Raw genomic sequence first — 18,220 nt, forward strand, 5'->3', positions numbered from 1 at the left:
ATACAATATTTTGGATAAATTTAATTTTTAACTACAAAATTATTTGCAAATGTTCATGATTTTGTCGAATTTTGTCAATATTTGAACTTCAAACAAAAATAAATTATGCTTATGTATTCTTATAATGAATAATTAAGTCACTATAAAACTAACTCATGCAGGTGAATTTTGTATTTAATTTTCAAGTATATTTTGACTTAGGTAGTCAAAACTTTGATTGATATTTATGATAAAAAAATTAAACAAAAACAAATATTTTAAATGCCTGTATTCTATAAATAGCCTTAAAATAAGCAAAATATTTTGAAAATTAAATTATATAAAAAAATTCCAATCTAAAAAACTGATGAAATGTTCAAGTATCTACTTGAACTTAAATAATAATACTTACCTATATTAAAACTTATATAATCTTCAAGTATACTAGCTTGTTATACTTTTTGAATAATAACAAATACCTATTGAAAATCGTTGAGGATAAATTATCATCGTTACGCAATTTCGTAAAAATTTAAAATTCAGACGCTCGTAACATTTTTCCGATAATGACGTTTCAAAGTCTCCTCTTAGCTATTTTAAGGAAAACGTAGTGTTGATTTTTTAACTTCAGATATAAATACAAAAACATTAATGAATTTTCAACTACAAAATTACTTATAAATAAAACACAAAAATAACTACTTAATATTATCAAGATACATGACCATTCAGCCCAGAATCTAAAACAAATAACAATAGGTATGTAGGTAAATCTTTAGCCATGCATATTGTTTAGATATAACAGCCACCTGTGGGTACATTGTATGATTTGTACGTGTATCGCTTTATACTTATCTACACAGTTTTAAAAGTAGTACTTTTCGTCTTTTCAATAAAATCTGTACAAAATACAAATAGAATAACATGTCTTGACTCACTGACATCTGATTCATTATCATCTAGCCGGAACCACTGAAGCGATGACTATGAAGTTTGGTCAAGTTTCGATTTATGATGTTGAGAGTTCGAGACTCTTTAAAAATGGATTTTCTAAAATATTTCCTTAGAGTCTTAAGGAATTTATTATTTAATAAATATGAAAAAGGCTAAATATTGAAAAGTATTTTTTGGTTGGATTTTTTTTTTGAGACTAAGCGTTATACACTTATACTCTGTAGTCTATAATATAAATAATACAATATCTTTTACCTAAATATATTTGCAATTTACATTTAACGGAGTTTAAGGAGGACTAAATCTACGGGGATATAATTTTTCACGTGCAACGTCGCTCAAGATCAACTTATTCACTTATAGTAGTAATGTAGTAATGTATAGTATTAAACTTTTATTTATAAATATTAAATACCAATATTAGTAATAAATAATAATTTATATTTTAATATTTATAACTTGCATTATTATTATACTATCATTATTCCCAATAGTAAATAATGAGAATGAATAGATTATTTATTATCATTAAATCATTATTCATTATTATCTTCGTTATTAAAAAAAAAAAAATAAAACAACTGTAAAAGATTTTTTAACGTATCATTATTAAATATTAATTGCCTACTTATTATTATTGTAATGTCTTACATTGCATATTTCATATTTGCATGTATTGTATTGATTTATATTAACTATGATACCTGAAAAGTAATTTGTTTTTTGTTCATACAATCATACATTCATGCTTTCCAACTTCTAAACATTTCTGACAATAACATACCTACCTAATAGTCAGTAATAGTAGTGATAGAGATATAGAATTAATTATAATTAAAGCACTATAGAATTTTACAACATAATAAGTTATGTTATAAAATAATAACTTATAACTAGTAACTAGTAACAACTAGCTAGGTCTTGTAGTTAAATATATTATTTGATAAATAATAATAACTTCTGGAATTATTATATGTATACACAAATATGAAATATCAATATGGTTTGTGTCAACACGTATAATAATAAAAACATACATTAAATAGTGAAAAAACAATTTGAGAAATTATTCATGAAAATAAAAAATTATGAATATGTATATGTAATATGTTATAATATTATGTCACTTGGCAATAATAAAAGGTGTAAAAATTGGTTTGTATGGCTTAGTATTATGGCTATGCATTAAATATTTAAAGTAGGAATAAGGTCAGGTGAGAAATCGCAATTGTCGATTGTCATGCGATTGTTCGATAAAGGGTATGACTACTATAGTATTACTACTTACTACCTGGAATCGTCATCCGTATCCTACGCATTAAATATTTAGCGCGGAGGGGAAACACTCCATGAATCATGACCCACTCTTAAAAAACTAAGATTAGATATAGTACCTAGATGTCAGATAATAATGAGCATAAATATACATGAGACTATGGGAGTGACGAAAATGAATTCTACAGCAGTGACTAATATTTTAAATAAATGGAGTACAAAATGGGGATAACGGATGTTGTTTTTGTTTAGTTCGCAATTGTCGTGTAAACTACACATTCTACTTATATTGTTATTATTATTACAGCTGATGCAACAAAAACAAAAGGTTGCACGCCAAATACATCCATATGTGATATGTTACTCACTGGCCAACTGTAGTTACTTTTTAAAAATTTACCTATAATTTTAATGTGCAATATTACATTTAAGTGAAAAATACGGGGGTGAGTGTTAAGACGTCATGCGAAATTCTAAAAAAAAATCATTAAAATAACTACAAGTCTAGATAACTATGTACCAGGGGCGCCCGCAGAAAATTAGCTCAGTGGGTGCAAAATTAAATGCATGTTATATATTCACATTTCACATACTTGCAACAACATTAGGTTATTTTGGTAAAACTAAGATGATCAAAAATATTATTTGTGCAGTATATAGGTTAGGTTATTTATGAACGCCAAAATTTTATAAAATAAAATTATAAATCTCATGTGTACAATGATTTTTTTGTTTATTAAAAAATATTAGTGGATGCAATGGCACCCACTGGCCTCTTTCTGCGGGCGCCTCTACTATGTACCTACAACCTACCTATTTAAATTATATACAATAAATGTGTATCATAATAATATGTATTACTACTTTTCAAATTTCAATAAATTTTTAGACGCTAATATTACAAAAAAATATACCGTACATTTATAACGGTAAAAAGTTAAAAGTCAAAACTTATAAATATATCGTATTGGTATTTCAGTTGATCAACCTCAATTATAAACGTACCATACTGCCATCATAGAGGTGATCTCAGATTTAGAAAATTCCTAGATATCTACTAAGACCACAGATTATATGAAAATATTCATATAATCTGTGTTAAGACCGTGGAGGTGACAATAAATAATAATTGATTTGTGTCGGGTCGTCAGGACACGTCAGATAGTATAAAATACGTCAACAAGTACCTGTGCTAATGAGATGTCTGAAATTGAATAATATACCTATCGGTTAACGGCTTTCTTCCTAGAAAATATAAATTAAATTATAATAATGATAATAATATAATATAGGCACTATAGTAAATATACTTATATACTTAATTATATTGTATAATCAGTTATTTCTTACACAATACGGTTATACGCAGTGTTTTATTTCAATACATGTGAGAAGAGATTACCTACGTATTTACATTCACTCAACATTGTACCACAGAATAGATTAAATTTAATCTATTCTGTGATTGTACCTAGAGATTGAATTTTGTTTTTATTTAGAAACTAGAAAGATAAGATAAGGATTTAAATTAACCTTGTGTGGGAATGTGAAAATACAGATTATGGTCTATAAATATGTATGACCTGAGTACCTGACTTGTGCTTTCGTGGCAATAACTAAGTTGTGTCAATAATTGCATTTAATTAGAAGTCATTTAGTCACCCACAAAAGATTAGCCAAGGGAGAAGATAACTTATTTTTATTTCTGCTAGCTATAGTAAGATTTTGTTACATTTTAATGTAATTTGACGTGTATCTATACATATAAGTTATTAATGTATTCTGACAATGGTGTGGCTTTAAACTATTTTATTTTAGTTTTCTTTAACACCTAATTATGTTTAAAGCTTATAAAATAAAATAGTGACCATAAATTTTCTAAAATTTGTAAGTATAGCAAGAACAGAATAGTGTTCTTAAGCCTTAAGGTAGTGAAAAACATTGTATCATGTTTACAAGGTATTTGAACAAGAAACAAAACCTTTAAATTGATAAATAGAAAAAAAAGGAAAAAATTCAAATGTCTATAAAAGCTCTGAAAGAGCCCAAATTTTGAAAATTATATAATGTCTAAAAAACGCTTGTACTATTTAGTAAGCACTTTAAGTCATTAAATATTTTTGATTTACATCAAAATAAAGTATAAATTTTGTAATATTTTCTAAAATATCTAGCTTTATCATAAATCTTTAGTTAGGTTTTCTCAATTATTAAAAAATTTTTTCGCTCAAAACATAATAACTAATAAGTAATTACAGATAAAAATAAAATAGAAATCACGATAAAATCAATTATTTCCTTCTCTTGGTTAGAATCTTTAACCTTATATGAAAATGGTTTAATTAGATGAAAAAAAAACTCATTTTATGAATATAAAAAATAAAAATATATATAAAAATAAATAAATATAAAATATGGCTGTTTATACTTATCTTTATAAATATAAATATTAAAAAATAATTTGATTTAAAACTTCTTAAAGATTAACAACAAATACATATTATTTCTAATTAACATGGTTATTAACACATTTTCGTAATTATGAATTTATGAACAGCATTATAATAAAATCAATTTATTTTCTATCAAAATAAAATTATTTTACTAATAACACGTTGAAATGTTATACTACTATTAAAAGAGGCTTACGGTAAAATTATCAGAAAATGTGTTAATAATTTATAATTCAGGATTATTCATATAAAAAAAATTGCACTTAATATAATCGTACATTTTTAACAATATGCAAGTTGGTATATACAACTGTATAATTTTATTTAGTAAAACTTAATAAATATAAAATTATCTATTATTCTATTATAATATATATTAAATTATCAAGTATCAACAACCAACTTATTAGTAATGTAACCATAATTTAAGTATAAGTAGGAAAATATAAGAAATTTCTTTCTTTGAACACATATAACAATTTTACATTAGTATAATCTTGACGTAAAGTCAAAATTATTTTGTTTAGAAACATAAATTTAAGATTATCTAGCGAACAAACGAAATGATACACAATAAAGTATTTAATTTTATCTTTTTTGATAAAGCTTAAATCATAAACATTCAAACATCAAAAATAGTTATGGGTAAATTATCTCTAAGTTTATAATAATTTATTATTTAAAAAAATTGTTAATAGATAGATTTTGTTCTGTAAGTGAGTACCTTAAGTGATAATTATACACAATTCAAATTAAATAAAAAAGTTAAACTATAATACTGTTATTCTACAATTTAGGATAAGAACAAATGTTCAATATTTATTACATATTAGCCAAAAATTTTAGCTATATAGTAATTCAGCAAGTGAAAATGTTATTAAAATTATTTTGGGAAAAAACAAGATTATTACCTAATTTACATCCAGAAAATAACTTAAACAACACCATGTGCCGATAATTGTTCAATACATTCATCTAAAAAACCATGATGCATTCTGGTGTCAAAATCTGTCTTGTGTATGATACCATTCCATGCAACAACATCTTCATTGCCAGTTGTAATTGAAAGTCTAACTGTAAATACCAGTCGTCTTTCAAAAGCTTTACTCAACAATGATAAAACACGCCTTCCTTTTTCTGTGTCTGGCAAATAACAAATTCTTGGGAAACCTAAAGCATAGTATGGACGGCCTGGATGTGGATGTTCTTCACCTTGAATCCCAGATGATATTCTAAAAATGTTTAAAAGTGGTTGAAATTAATTAACAAAAAGCGGGTAAGTACATTAGGTGCTATGTGGATGACTATTATACATTATAGGAGTATAAGTATCATTGTATATGAAAAACGATTCTGAACAAAGATGATTTGATAATTTAGGATATACTTATATAAAAATTTTTATGAATTATACCTACAAAATAATTTGCAAATATTCATGATTTTGATGAATTTTTGTCAATATTTGAACTTTAAACGCTAATAAAAAATTGTGTCTATGTATTCTTATAATTTTTTTATCACCATAAGAATAACTTATGAGAAACTTTGTATTAATTTTTCAAGTATTTTGACTTCGCCAAAAAAATTTTATCAACACTTCAAAAAATTCTTAGAAAAATTGAAAATGTCAGTTGTCTATAAATAACTCAAAAAAAGTCAAAATATTTTGAAAATCAAATCATGTAAAGAAAATGCCAATCTAAATAACTGGTGAAATTTTCAAGTATCTATGACTTATACTTTTTGAATAATAACAAGTATTTAAAATCGTTATCGTACCCTATTTCGTAAAATATTAAAATTCAATCGCACTTAAAATTTTTCCTATAATGATGCTTCGAGTTTTATTTTAGTTACTTGAAGGAAAACTTATGAAAAACTTAGTGTTGTATTTTCAATCCTTAGTTGTAAACACAAAAAAATTTATGATTTTTCAACTACAAAATGACTTGCAAAGGTTCGTGATTTTGACAAATATCGTAAAAATTTAAACTATAAACGCTTATAAAAAAATTGTGACTAACGATTTTTGATTTTTTTTAACTACAATAAGAAAAACTCATAAGGAAACTTGAATTAAACTTTCTAGTTTTTTTGGCCATCTAAAATTTGTTTATCGACACTACAAAAAAAAATTCTCAGAAAAATTTCAGTGGTCTATAAATAGCTCAGAAAAAAATCAAAATATTTTGAAAATTTAGCCATGTATTCAGGCGCGTAGCTAGAAATTTCTAAGGAGAGTTATTATTCAAAATTAATTGACAAAATTATACACATACAATTGATTACTTTACATATATTTAAATTTTTCACAAATATCATATATTGATGATAAATCGTGCTTATGATGCATTTTTAACTTAATAAAACATAATCAGGGCTGAGGGAGGGGGGGTGTACTACACATGTAACACATTTACATCATTGTAAAATCAATACATTCATCACTTCGTTCAGAATCTAAAATATTTTATATGTTTATAAATGTTTCATATATTTTACTATAAATAGTGATTTATTAGCATCTTAACACTTTTTTTTTAAAACTTAATTAATCTTTTCCAACTGATGTTTTTGATATTTAAGTTCTTTATTTCTGGTCATGCAAACATTTTTATTTTAAAATACTTACTCATATGTGATCTGAATAGTTCTTGTACTACCATATCCAGGTAATGACCTATTTAAATATGTCCACTTCATAGCACCTGGTGGTTGGTTACCTCTTTTTTCTCCATAAACTTTCATACAGATCGGACATTGAATATACATCCACTAAGAAATATTTGAAGTTATATAATTTATAAAATATTTATCGTTTCCATTTTTAATTTCCAATTACAGGAAAATATATTATTTATAAAATAAAAATACCTGATTAGAATAAGGTTGATTGTTTAAAATTGAGTTAAGACAAGTGAGATGCATTCTATGTTGACAAATGCTCAAAGCTACAACTAAGCTTTTATTTGATTTATTTGATGACACAAGTGGATTTTGACAAAATGGACATAACATATCAAGTCCTGGCCAAAAATCATCCACTATTTGAACATAGCAAGACAATTTTTCGCTCACTGAATTCACTCCTAAAAACATAGTATATTATTATTTTTTTTAAATCCTGGTTTATAAAATTAAGAATACACTAGCTATATATAGTTATATAACAAAGTTATTTCGTAACTGTTCTATACAAGTATAGAATTTAAATAAATTAGTTAAGATTATTTTTAAAATAAAAAACAATAAAATAGTTATTTTTTTTAAAAATTCATATTTTCATATTATAACATACCAATAACTGATTGACTTCTGCAATTATCTGATTTTTGTTGACATTCAAAAGCATCATCACTTCCAATACTGCCACCAGAATAATCCAAAAGATCATACTACAAATTAAAATAATTTATTATTGTTGGCATACTTATTACTTAATTAGATATAAAAATTATTTATTCGTATTGAATTGTCTTACTCGAGATGTGCGAAGTTCATGACTGTCATGACTTAGATAAGTTGAAATAGTATCTACACTAGGACGTCTACCACTGCGTATACTACTTGAGTCTAAATCAATTATAGATGAATCGGATTTAATTGATTCACTACAGCTTTTAGTTGCTGTGGTTCCTATTGGCCATTGAGCTTCTTTAGATAGTGACGATGGATTTTTATTAGCTAAAAATATATTAAATATAATAAGATTGTTTTATTATTTTTTATTACCTATACAATTATCAAAAATACAGAAAATATAAATCAAGCAACTTACCAAAAATACTTAATAAGGTACGAGCTATATTAGTTCCACTGTGATGGCTATCATGAACTACTTGTTTGTTCTTTTTATAATGGAGTTGTTTTTTAGCTATAGTATCTATGTATTCTGAACTGGATTTTCTAATAGTTTCATTTTTTGATGATAAATTTCTAATGGTGTCTACAACTGCTCTATCTAAAAATAAAAACCAAAAAATTGATTTCATCGAATAATATAATAATAAGATTAAATCAACTAACCATTAAATTGAATAACTTCATCTGATTGTATTTTAACTAGTGGGTATGGTGCTTGGTTCACACGTCTAATATTACGTTTATATCCACTGTCATTTCGCACTTGGGTTAAATTACAAAAATTAATTGTATACGGAAAACCTAAATATGTCCGGCTTACATCTATAATTTGGCAGCCCTATAAAATAAAAAGTTTGAATTGAAAAATAAGTATAAAAGTAATAATAATTGTATATACTCGTCGAACATACAAAACAACTTCTTTCACCATACAACTCACCATAGTAGGTGGTAGACAGGTGTTTAGAAAACGAAACAGAAGCTAAATGCATGAAACAGACACAAAATCGGCCACTGTCCAATCATACTCTTAACATGCCACGAGTATAATATAGTTACTAATTTAGGAAACTTACCATTGCCCAAGCTGTTTCTAGGAAACATTGGGATTCCATGTCATATGTATGCCACTCTCCGGGTACATCACCAGCCCATTCCCACCTAGCTCCTTTACCAGGTAATGAATTAGCCGGATAGTAAGATCTGCGTACGGCCAAAAGTGCACCTAAAACGTTGACATGTAATATTATGCAGATTCTGGTATTTTAATGTCTGACGTGTGATATAAAGACTATAGGAATTCTACAAAACACAATACAATAATGTACCTTCGTTTTCTTCAGAGCATTGATACATCGTTCGTAAATTGACAAATGAGGACTCCATGTTCGGATCGGCATCTCTCAGTATCACCCTAGTCAACTTCTTGAAATGAGCCCTTTCGAGTAATTGTGCCACTTCGGGACTATGAGGTTTCCATCGGCCGTTCCGGTTTTCCCATTCCCAAACGACAACAGCATGTCCTAGAGGCATTGTGTTATTGGATCAAAGGCATCTGGAGTCTGGGCTGCGACAACAAATAACGAAATATAGGATAACTACTAAGAAAACTAAATAATTCCAGTTGCTACAATAATTTATAATGATTATTATTCTTTGCCTACGGGCAAACGCCTACTGCCTACATAGTACACAAGTACACACTACACAACAAAAACAAAAAACGTAGTCGTCGTATCACTCGAAATCTTCCTATCAGCGTCGTTCGTTTTTCTGTTTACAAATCGTGTCATTATCACATTTCTGATGATAAGATACCGTTGACCTTAACCAGGGCTTTAAATAGGATCTAAACTCTAAAGTTAGTTATCCTATTTAAAGCCGTGACCTTAACAATAGAATTACAACTTACAGGCTATATTATTTTAGGCTATATTTTAATATTCAGGCTATAGTGATGTACTATGGTATATGATCTAAGGTTACAGGCTACCTTAGATCAGCATTCAGCAGGTTACAGCTTGCAGGTCGAGTATTTAAGACATGTCAAGTGTGTCTTTTAGTCATAATAGTTATGAATAATATGATAGAAAAAATTAGAGAGAACCTTAGAAATATGGTCTAGTGACCTATTCATATGCATATCTAATATATTTGTCATGGGACTGGGACACTGGTTGCTGTGTAACCATGTGTCGTCCATGTGCATTTAATCTATTCTGTGGTGCTACTGCCTGATGTTATTCGAGGGTATCGACTATCGAATACTTTTCCTGAAATTCCATACAAATTTGATTTCACAGTTGCATATATTGGGCCATAGGGGGCAATGGACGTTTGGACAACATTATGGAATATAAATATTTCAAAAATAAGAATTTGAAAAAAGGTCGAATTTACCTCGTCATTGAGTACTCAGATCATTGTAATTCGGTAAATTCCAAAATCCAAATGGTAATGGCTAATTAGTAACCGAGTAGGTATTTATAGATAGGTAATGATTAATAGATATCTTATAATTGTATTCAATGATAAATCATTGCAAATTGCAATATTGTATACGAGCGGAGTGGTCTGTTATTATAGTCTATATTAATATATTACCTACTAATAATTAATAAATAAATATATATGTATATTATTAAAGTAAAATTTATTTTATTATTAGTTACGTAAACAGTTTAAAAGTAGGTACCTACTATACTAATTATAGTACCTATATATTTTATAGTGTAAAATCGTTGGTTGAAGTGGTTGAATTTATTTTTCACGAAAACATCGCATTTATTATATATTTTATTAAATAATGAATTATTATAATATAATAAAAAGCATGCGCCACTATGCCATGTTGTAATGTTTTTAAGTTTTTAACTACCTATTATTCAAGGCTGGGCATTAACGAATTAAAAGTTAAAATTAGGTTAAAATATTAAGTTAATTAACTCGTTACTTTTTTTTAAAGATTAACGTTTAACTTCAAGTTAATTTTAGTCCAAACAATAGATAGGTAATGCAAATTTTTTAATAGTATTTTTTGAAAAGTAGGTTTTTTGATACCTAGTTAATACTTTGATATATCATTTTAAATTTCCCCAGTAATTTTCTTGTGCATAAGGAAAAACTATTTAATAAACATTATTATGTGACTGGAATTTTTTATTTTGAAAATAAGAAAATTTTAACTTTAAATTAAGTTAAGTTACTTTTTTTTTTCAAAGATAACGTTTAACTTAACAAATTTACGAAAAAAAATTTGAGTAACTTTTAACTTAATTTAACTTCATTATTTTAAAATAACTTATATATAATATGCTCGCTCATGATGGGTAGTACTGGTGGTAGCGACTACTGCTTAGCAGTGGAGTTCTCAGGACTTTTCAATGGGGGTGGCTTTGAAAGTTTACTAAAATACAATAGTGGGGTACCCCTCACACCCCCGTAATCTTGATGCTTAGTGTAATGAAATATTAGTTATACCAATTATAAATGCCTATAAATAGCATTAAAATAAGTAAAATATTTTGAAAATTAAATCATGTAAAGAACGCCTTTTTGAACGCCCAAAATTTTTTTATTAACACTTCAAAAAAAATTCTCAGAAAAATCGAATAAGTAATGCAGTTGTTTTTAAATAGCTCAAAAATTTTTTAAATATTTTGAAAATTTTACTGTATATAAATGACACTAGTATAAAGATTTGATGAAAATTTCAAGTATTTACAATGATTAGTTTTTGAGTTACATCCATATAAAAAATCGATTTTTTTGAAAACTAGTTTTGCGTAAAAATTCCAGTTTTTCTGTCACTTTTTTTTTGTTTTTCTCGATTTTTTTGAAAACTGTTGGAAAATGTTTATTTTTAACCTCTATAATGCACCAAGGATATTCACTTTGCCATCGGAAACCACCCCCGAAGTTAAAATCAATACATTCATCACTTCGTTAGGTTAGGTTTACATTTTATTGACTGTATTGTTTATTTGTTTAGTATTATATTTTTTATTTGTAAGTATTTATAGAACTTGTAGTTTATTTTGTTTTTAAACGAAAATATTTAAAGTTTTAAAATAACGACACACTCGTTTACGATGGAAAGTGGAACTATTAACTAAGGTTGAAAATTGAAATACTTGAAATATAGTAGGTATATAGTATAATAAAATAAATATTATACTAAAGTAAAATACTAAGATATATAATAGTTAATACCTATATAGTATATACTTAAATATTTATATTTAATACCTACTTAGTATAATATAGTATGTATAAGTATAATAAATAAAAATTATATATATATTTCATCACAGAATAATGGGTGGAATATGGAAGGAGTATGAGTATGCGTACAGTGTCTTTGGAAACGCGCGATACTACACTAACGAAGTAACATAAGTACGTAACCTCAAAATATTAAATGTAACGCCACTCTGACGTTTTGAAGCTTTCGAGTTTCTTGATCAGGCGTTTTAGCTTTAATGAATAATAATTACTATATACTTTTTCTTCCTTACAGCTTATGCTGATTTTTGAAATATTGTGTTAGTTTTTACATTCATTACATTACGGAATTTTCAGTTACTCACAAATATGGCCAAGTTCGATTTGACGAGCAAGATGACAAAATACCTGGACCGGCATTTGGTCGCTCCACTGCTGGAGTTTTTGTGGGCTAAAAAGGTAAGGGTTTTTCTATTTTTCTTGTTTTGTCTAAGTAGAAATATTGATCGTTTACATACAGTTCTCTCTAGAATTGACTTATTTCCGTATTGTGCAGTGTTTGCATGATCCTTTACTGTCAGTATTTGTTATACAATTTTTGACTGACCTCAAACCATTTGTTTAGATTTACAACGAAAATGAAATTTTGCAAGCCAAATTAGACATTCTTAATAAGACTAATATGATGGATTATGTTATTGAAATTTACAAGCAGTTGAATCCTGAAAAAGAAGTACCTGAGGTATGTACCTAGCTTATTACTCTAGAACTTACAACCGATGATGTTTTCTAATTTATTGAAACATGATTTTAGGAAATGAAAACAAGAAGAGATCAAATTGTATCACAGCTTAATCAGTTTCAAAGTGAAGTTGATGTGGTGATGAATTTTCTTAAAGATGATAAAGTCATGAAAAATATGGAAACTATGAGAGATCCTAAGACATTGTCAACCTATTTGACCACTGAATTCAATGTAAGTTTTATTTTTATTCTACATAGATTATTATTGATATTGTTTTAAACTCCAATTCTTAAAATTTTGATTGGTTGTGGTTTTAGATTTTATTTAAACTGATTTTTTTTTTTAAATTTATTTTTTAAGGTACTTAGTAGTATTAAATTACTTTAACTGAATTATAAGTATAGTGGCAATTACAAGAACTGACCTTGAGTGAGAATAATATTTTTAACTTCCTTAGTTTTAAAAATCTTAAATCTTTATACAATGTTTAATGTCATGCTTTTATCTTATTTAATATAATATGTTGTATAAATGGAAATTTCTGGTTATTGTGACTATCTCATAATTGAAATTTTAGTGTTAAGACTACCATTTTTCATGTTATATTGGCTACTAGGGTTAATGTGTCTACCTATTAAGGTATTAGTATTGATTTAATTTAATGCCCACAATTTTTAGATCAGAAAGTAGGGATAAAAGGCATCTTCTCTAAACCTCTCAGGGTAAAATAATTGAACCAACAAATTATATTAATATGTTGCCAATATATTCGGTGATTTATGAAAATATTAATTATAGTATCTTTAAATCTTAAAGTTTTTGGAAACATATAAAAATAAATTGTGGTCATTCAATAGAAAAATTTTAAACTCGCTGCGGAATGAGAATAATCTCGCGCTTCTTAGGTATGTTCTTTTTCTGCGAGCTAATATAGTTTAGTGCGTTTATAAGAAATCCTATAATCACACTATAGAACTAAATATTTTATATTACCATCATGGTAGTTACAAAAATTAGAAAGTTTCCACCATTTAAATTAATTAAATACAATTATGTAATAGAAGTATAAATATCATTTAGTATGTAATAAATAATAACTATTTTTTTTTTTTTTGTTTGTTTGTTTAGTTTAAAGTAGAAATGATGGAAAGTATGTATAAATTTGCCAAGTACCATTATGATTGTGGAAATTATGCTGGTACAACAAGTCATTTGTACTTTTATTTATTAGTCATGTCGCCTTCTGATAAGGTAAATTTATTAATGTGTAAAATTCTTATTAAATTTCTAATATTTAAATTATTCTTTAGAACTATTTGAATGTTCTCTGGGGAAAATTAGCATCTGAAATTCTTATTCAAAACTGGGAAACTGCTCTGGAAGATTTAAACAAACTGCGAGAGTATATTGATTCCAATACAAATGGTTCTCCATTGCATTTGCTGCAACAACGAACATGGCTAATTCACTGGAGCTTATTTGTGTTTTTCAATCATGTTAAGGGACGTGACCTTATTATTGATATGTTTCTGTATAGGCCAAAGTAATATTTGTTATTACCAGTAAAAATACCATATTATATTATATATTTACAAATTAGTTTGTTATCAGTTATTTAAATGCAATTCAAACCATGTGCCCACATATCCTTCGCTACTTGGCCACTGCAGTAATCATTAATCGTTCAAGAAGAGCAGCTATGAAGGATCTGGTTAAGGTTATTCAACAGGTAAGTTTAACAACATTTCATAAAATTTTAATTAATTGTTTATCATTATATAAAAAAAATTATTAATACTAATATTGTGTTTAGGAATCGTATACCTACCGTGACCCTATTACTGAACTTCTAGAAAATCTTTACGTTAATTTTGATTTTGAAGGAGCTAGAGACAAACTACACGAATGCCAAATTGTTCTTTTTAACGACTTCTTCTTAACTGCATGTCTTGATGATTTTGTAGAAAATGCTCGTTTGATGATTTTTGAAACATTTTGTCGTATTCATCAGTGTATTAGTATTGGGTATGTATATATTTTATATTATATTTATAATTTCATTATACTTATATCATTTCTTTATTATTTAGTATGTTAGCTGAAAAGCTTAATATGAACCCAGAAGAAGCCGAGTGCTGGATTGTAAACCTTATTAGGAATGCCAGGTTAGATGCAAAAATTGACTCAAAACTTGGACATGTTGTTATGGGAACACAACCTTTATCACCCTACCAACAACTTTTAGAGAAAATAGACACATTATCAGTGCGATCAGAAGCACTTCAACAACTCATTGAGAGAAAAGTTAAAGCTAAAACTCAAGAAGTAAGTTAAATGTGTTAAATTTTCCTTTGTAATATTTTTTTCATAAGTATTTATATATTTTCAGCAAGACCCACTTTGGTACAATCCCTAAAAAACTGTTAACAATGGTAAGTTCTCAACAAATGTTTTTTTCCAATAAAACAAGAATAATATTATTCATGAAATGTTATTTTATTTATTTATTTTCTATAATTAAAATAATTATCAATTCATTTGCTGGAGTTTTTTGAAATCCCAAAACCCTTAAAATCCATTTTAAATTAATTAACATTAATGAAATAATATTATTATTTAAGATCAGGTGTGGATGCTCCTAGGTAGCTGTGTAAGTCTTGAATAGTTGAAGATACCAATTTTACTTTTACTGTATCTCTTTTTAAACGTTTGTGAGCAGCATATCTATGACATCCACCAAATGAATAAAAATAATTACCACCTTCTCTTCCTATGATCCATAATACGTCTATTGGTGGTACTGAATCTGTCCGATCTGGGTCCTAAATTCAATTTTTTTTTTTATTATTATAATTGTAAAATAAGTGTAGATTTAAATTTAAGAAAAAGCTTATTTATTTATACAAATAAACAATTTTATATTCTATTCAATAAAATGTATATATTAAAACTTATAATTTTTTTGTTTAGATTGTTGTTTTTTTTTTATTTTGTATTTTATCATCATTAAATATTGTAATACACTTACAGACAAAGTATCCATTAAACTTTTAACCTTTTCTTCATCCACTTGTGGTGGAATTGGTCTTATGATTTCATTAAGTGGCATTTCATGTATTTGTTCAATACCAGCCGAATGTACACTTGTACACCTTTTGTTCATAACTAAAACAATTTTATTATTTGCAAGTATCCATTTTAACAAACATATTTTTTTTTCAACTTATTTTCATAGCTTGTTAAAATTAATTTAACTTGCTAAAAAATATTTTTTACAGTTGACATGATTTTTAACTTTTTTAATCCGTGCAAGATCTATTATGAAAATAATTGATTGTTTAAAAGTTAAACAGTTCTTCATTTGGTGTCAATTTTAATGTGATTAAGTTAATTCTTTATAAAATGTTTTTAAATTTTTTTAATTACTATCAATATGTATCTCAAGAGCTATGAAATTAATTTATCTTTTATGGCACGTATTGTAACTATTAATTTCTACCTACTATCAATACTATTTTGTAAATATTTTTAAATTTTCTTACCTAAATTTGATCTGGATACTACAAATCTTTTAAATTGATTCATAACATGTGGGTTTTGAGTAACAGACCAAGATACTACATTATAATAAAAATAAAAACTAGTATTAATACAATTGTTATTATGTAACTAATTTATACTGAACAGCTTTCATGAATCATGTCAATTTATTGCCACTTCCGAGATACTAATGGCTATAGTCTATTGAGTAATTTCTCAAACGATAATCCCCTCCCTTTCGGTTTGGTAATTTTGTTTTATGTATTTCTAGTTCAAAGCTTGAGTATATAATTTACCAACTATATAAAAATATCTAAGTACAATTTACATATATATTTTTTTATTATCAGATTTATTAGAGAATATGACTACAACGGCAGCTTGCTGCAGGCGTTGGTGCAGCTGCTGTTATAATATCGAACAGCTAGTTAGCAAAGTTATAAGGCTTCTGACCAGTTTTACCAATAGAATCATAAGCAAGATATAAATAATATTTATTCTGTGATAATATGAACGATGTGCCACGTGCGAATAATATAGCGATGAATCATTACCTAATGACGCAGAAGATAATTATAGTTGTTTAACATTGGCGCACATATGGCGCACATATAGCTCCGCCTACACGATAAAATATTTTTTATTTCAATATTATACTTTGAAAATGAAGCATATAATCAAAAAATAATGAAGGTATAGTCGAAATCGATACCTTATCGAGCTAGAAAGGTGACTGCCGACTGGCGATTGCTATTTGCTGTAACCAGGTAGCCTGTAGTGCGGTGCTGAACTGTTAACCGTTAGTGGTGGCACGAAAGCTCGGTCGGTGGGAATCACTTGATGCTTTAATTAGAAGACAGAAAAATCGTTGGGATAATGGGATCGTTATAACTTAATACTTATAATATTACGAGGTTATTATACATCATACATTAATAGTTTGGTGTATTTGATAATGTCTGGTGTGACAGCAAATTTTCGTTCACCAGTTTGAGTATTGAATGTTAGTTTTCAAAAAGGTCATAACCCTCTTAAAAATAATAATATCAATAAAAAGCCTACGTGGGCCCTAGATAATAATCTCACTTTTAAATTGTGTAATAGGTCAATTCTTACAGGTACGAGGTTTTCTTAAGAATACTAAATTCTTAATGATTGAAATATCGTCCAATTTGAATTACTTTGAGATTGGCTAGGAAGTAGGAAGTTAATTTAACTATTTTTCTTCCAGGTACTTTCGGTAAAGTACCACAATCGCTATCTGCTGCTGCATCTCGGACTGAGATAACTGATAACCGACACACCCGCGAATATCAGATAATAAATATTAATAAATAATATTATAGTACGTAGTACATGCCATAGCTATTATTATTGTGTTCATGACTTTAATTATGTATGCTTATTACTTGCGTACTTATTATAATATTATAGTTTGACGGTTAGTACATACCGCTCCATACTGCGGCGGCGCGGCGCCGCACGAATGACTGTAAATAACAATACATATGTTAATATTGTGTGGTAAAAAGTAATATTTGTCAAGATCACAGTGATTGCACCTTAAAATATTCTAAATTACTCGTTAGGTCGAACCCTACTCGGCGAATCAACGGTTAAGCTCACTGTTCGGGCTTCTATTATCAGCTTTGAACAGTTTGAACTTTTTACCGTCGATACTTCT

The 18,220-nt window shown here is 27.2% G+C and overlaps 3 protein-coding genes across 7 annotated transcripts; 1 reads left to right on the forward strand and 2 right to left on the reverse strand.

Annotated features, from left to right (window-relative positions):
- Positions 1-5,571: 5,571 nt before the first annotated feature.
- On the reverse strand, positions 5,572-9,757 carry LOC114126966 (protein deltex). Its single transcript, XM_027991030.2, has 9 exons — positions 9,356-9,757; positions 9,104-9,252; positions 8,691-8,865; positions 8,443-8,625; positions 8,146-8,348; positions 7,963-8,059; positions 7,539-7,753; positions 7,297-7,439; positions 5,572-5,893 (listed from the first exon to the last, which is right to left on the reverse strand). The coding sequence occupies exons 1-9, from the start codon at positions 9,558-9,560 to the stop codon at positions 5,596-5,598; spliced, it is 1,668 nt and encodes a 555-aa protein (XP_027846831.1). The 5' UTR covers positions 9,561-9,757; the 3' UTR covers positions 5,572-5,595.
- Positions 9,758-12,433: 2,676 nt separating this feature from the next.
- LOC114124509 (eukaryotic translation initiation factor 3 subunit E-like) lies at positions 12,434-15,965 on the forward strand. Its single transcript, XM_050199749.1, has 9 exons — positions 12,434-12,710; positions 12,877-12,993; positions 13,066-13,227; positions 14,125-14,247; positions 14,307-14,539; positions 14,608-14,725; positions 14,810-15,021; positions 15,087-15,321; positions 15,386-15,965. The coding sequence occupies exons 1-9, from the start codon at positions 12,621-12,623 to the stop codon at positions 15,410-15,412; spliced, it is 1,317 nt and encodes a 438-aa protein (XP_050055706.1). The 5' UTR covers positions 12,434-12,620; the 3' UTR covers positions 15,413-15,965.
- On the reverse strand, positions 15,474-18,188 carry LOC114126945 (sulfiredoxin-1). Of its 5 annotated transcripts, none has more exons than XM_050199750.1 (4): positions 17,990-18,188; positions 16,539-16,613; positions 16,025-16,161; positions 15,474-15,818 (listed from the first exon to the last, which is right to left on the reverse strand). In XM_050199750.1, the coding sequence occupies exons 1-4, from the start codon at positions 18,042-18,044 to the stop codon at positions 15,609-15,611; spliced, it is 477 nt and encodes a 158-aa protein (XP_050055707.1). In that variant the 5' UTR covers positions 18,045-18,188; the 3' UTR covers positions 15,474-15,608. The 5 variants fall into 5 exon arrangements, with proteins under 5 accessions (XP_050055707.1, XP_050055709.1, XP_050055708.1 ...); XM_050199752.1 differs by lacking the exon at positions 17,990-18,188 and adding an exon at positions 17,623-17,641; XM_050199751.1 differs by lacking the exon at positions 17,990-18,188 and adding an exon at positions 17,249-17,326.
- Positions 18,189-18,220: the final 32 nt, after the last annotated feature.

The sequence above is a fragment of the Aphis gossypii genome, chromosome 2, assembly GCF_020184175.1.
Source record: "Aphis gossypii isolate Hap1 chromosome 2, ASM2018417v2, whole genome shotgun sequence".
NCBI classification, from domain to species: domain Eukaryota; kingdom Metazoa; phylum Arthropoda; class Insecta; order Hemiptera; family Aphididae; genus Aphis; species Aphis gossypii.

Bases quoted from the DNA above. Each gene is read 5' to 3' on its own strand.
- LOC114126966 (XM_027991030.2), bottom strand. From the start codon at position 9,560: ATGCCTCTAGGACATGCTGTTGTCGTTTGGGAATGGGAAAACCGGAAC. The intron at 9,253-9,355 runs GTACATTATTGT...TCAACGTTTTAG, and splicing joins ATGCTCTGAAGAAAACGAAG to GTGCACTTTTGGCCGTACGC. The intron at 8,626-8,690 runs GTTAGTTGATTT...TTTTATTTTTAG, and splicing joins TGAAGTTATTCAATTTAATG to ATAGAGCAGTTGTAGACACC.
- LOC114124509 (XM_050199749.1), top strand. From the start codon at position 12,621: ATGGCCAAGTTCGATTTGACGAGCAAGATGACAAAATACCTGGACCGG. The intron at 14,248-14,306 runs GTAAATTTATTA...ATTATTCTTTAG, and splicing joins TCATGTCGCCTTCTGATAAG to AACTATTTGAATGTTCTCTG. The intron at 15,322-15,385 runs GTAAGTTAAATG...ATATATTTTCAG, and splicing joins TTAAAGCTAAAACTCAAGAA to CAAGACCCACTTTGGTACAA.
- LOC114126945 (XM_050199750.1), bottom strand. From the start codon at position 18,044: ATGTATTGTTATTTACAGTCATTCGTGCGGCGCCGCGCCGCCGCAGTA. The intron at 16,162-16,538 runs GTAAGAAAATTT...AAATTGTTTTAG, and splicing joins AGTATCCAGATCAAATTTAG to TTATGAACAAAAGGTGTACA. The intron at 15,819-16,024 runs GTAAGTGTATTA...AATTGAATTTAG, and splicing joins GTTTAATGGATACTTTGTCT to GACCCAGATCGGACAGATTC.